Consider the following 1,301-nt stretch of genomic DNA (forward strand, 5'->3'; position numbering starts at 1 on the left):
GCTCTGAGTGGTCGCTCCCAACGGGGAGGGACGGAGCAGGGATGAGCTCATGGATGTGACAACTCCAAAAGGAGGCTCAGGGGGAACTCCTGGATCCCTGGAAATGCCCAAAAAGTGGGTGGATGTGGCACTGGGGATGTGGTTTGGAGGTGACAGTGACTGGATGATTTTAAGGGAAGGGACGGAGCAGGGATGTGCCCATGGATGTGACAACCCCACAAGGAGGCTCAGGGAGGTTTGTGTCAGATATTTGGGAATATCTCTCCACTGGGTGGGTTATAAATATCCCAGAAATGTGTGGATGTGACACTGAGGGACACGGTCTGGAGGTGACACCGACCGGATGATTTTAAGGATTTTTTTCCAAGCTTTCCAAGCTTGATCCCAACAAAGACCCCGACCCCTGGGGGTACTCACGGTGCACGTTCTCCTGGTCTCCCTTCAGTCCCTGGATGATCCCGGTGTAGGCCTCCAGGCAGCCCTCCCTCAGCTCGTTCAGGTAATCCACCATGTCGTAGTCGGACTGGGGACGGACACAAGGATGGGATGAGCCCCTGGGAACGTCCCCTGGGTGCTCCCATGGGATTGGGGACAGCTCACCTTGTCCACCTGGGCCTGGGATGCCTGCTGGAGGGTGTTGAGCACCACGTCCAGGTACTTCTTGAACTCCCCTCCGATGGCCAGCGCGATGTCCCCGAACACCGACAGGATCTGCGGCTTCACCGACCTGTGGACGTTCTCGTTCTGGAAAAGGAATCCCAAAAGGGCTCCAGGTCAGTGTGGGAAGGGAGGAAAAGAGGAAAAGGCCTGGAGGTGCGGCAAGGGAGGTTCGTATGGGATGTTTGGGAATGTTTCTCCACTGGGAGGGGTGTAAAATGTTGGAGTTTAAGGAGCCAGGGCAGTCAGCATGGCTGGGAATGTCCCAGAAATGTGGGGGGAATTTGGAAGGAATTCAGGAAGGAAGGAATTTGGGAAGGAATTCAGGCAGGAATTCAAGCAGGAATTCAGGCAGGAAGGAATTCAGGAGGGAATTTGGAAGGAATTTGGAATTCAGGAGGGAATTTGGGACGGAAATCAGGAAGGAATTCAGGAATTCGGAAGGAATTCGGAAGGAATTCAGTAATTAAAGAATTCAGGAGGGAATTTGGAAGGAACTCAGAAGGAACTCGGAAGGAACTCGGAAGGAACTCGGAAGGAAGGAATTCAGGAATTAAAGAATTCAGGAGGGAATTTGGAATTCAGGAGGGAATCTGGAAGGAATTCAGGAGGGAATTCAGAAGGAATTCAGGAGATTCAGAAGG

The 1,301-nt window shown here is 52.7% G+C and overlaps 1 protein-coding gene across 2 annotated transcripts in view; it reads right to left on the reverse strand.

Annotated features, from left to right (window-relative positions):
- The window catches only part of KPNB1 (karyopherin subunit beta 1), a 28,912-nt gene that overhangs the window by 2,871 nt on the left and 24,740 nt on the right, over positions 1-1,301 (reverse strand). For both annotated transcript variants that reach the window (XM_017740541.1, XM_008638485.2), the window contains exons 16-17: positions 601-744; positions 418-523 (exon numbers count right to left, since the gene is read on the reverse strand). In XM_017740541.1, coding sequence (XP_017596030.1) covers positions 418-523; positions 601-744 — 250 coding nt within the window. The remainder of the gene's footprint in view (positions 1-417; positions 524-600; positions 745-1,301) is intronic.

This window comes from Corvus brachyrhynchos, unplaced genomic scaffold, assembly GCF_000691975.1.
Source record: "Corvus brachyrhynchos isolate BGI_N302 unplaced genomic scaffold, ASM69197v1 scaffold47, whole genome shotgun sequence".
Taxonomy (NCBI): Eukaryota; Metazoa; Chordata; class Aves; order Passeriformes; family Corvidae; genus Corvus; species Corvus brachyrhynchos.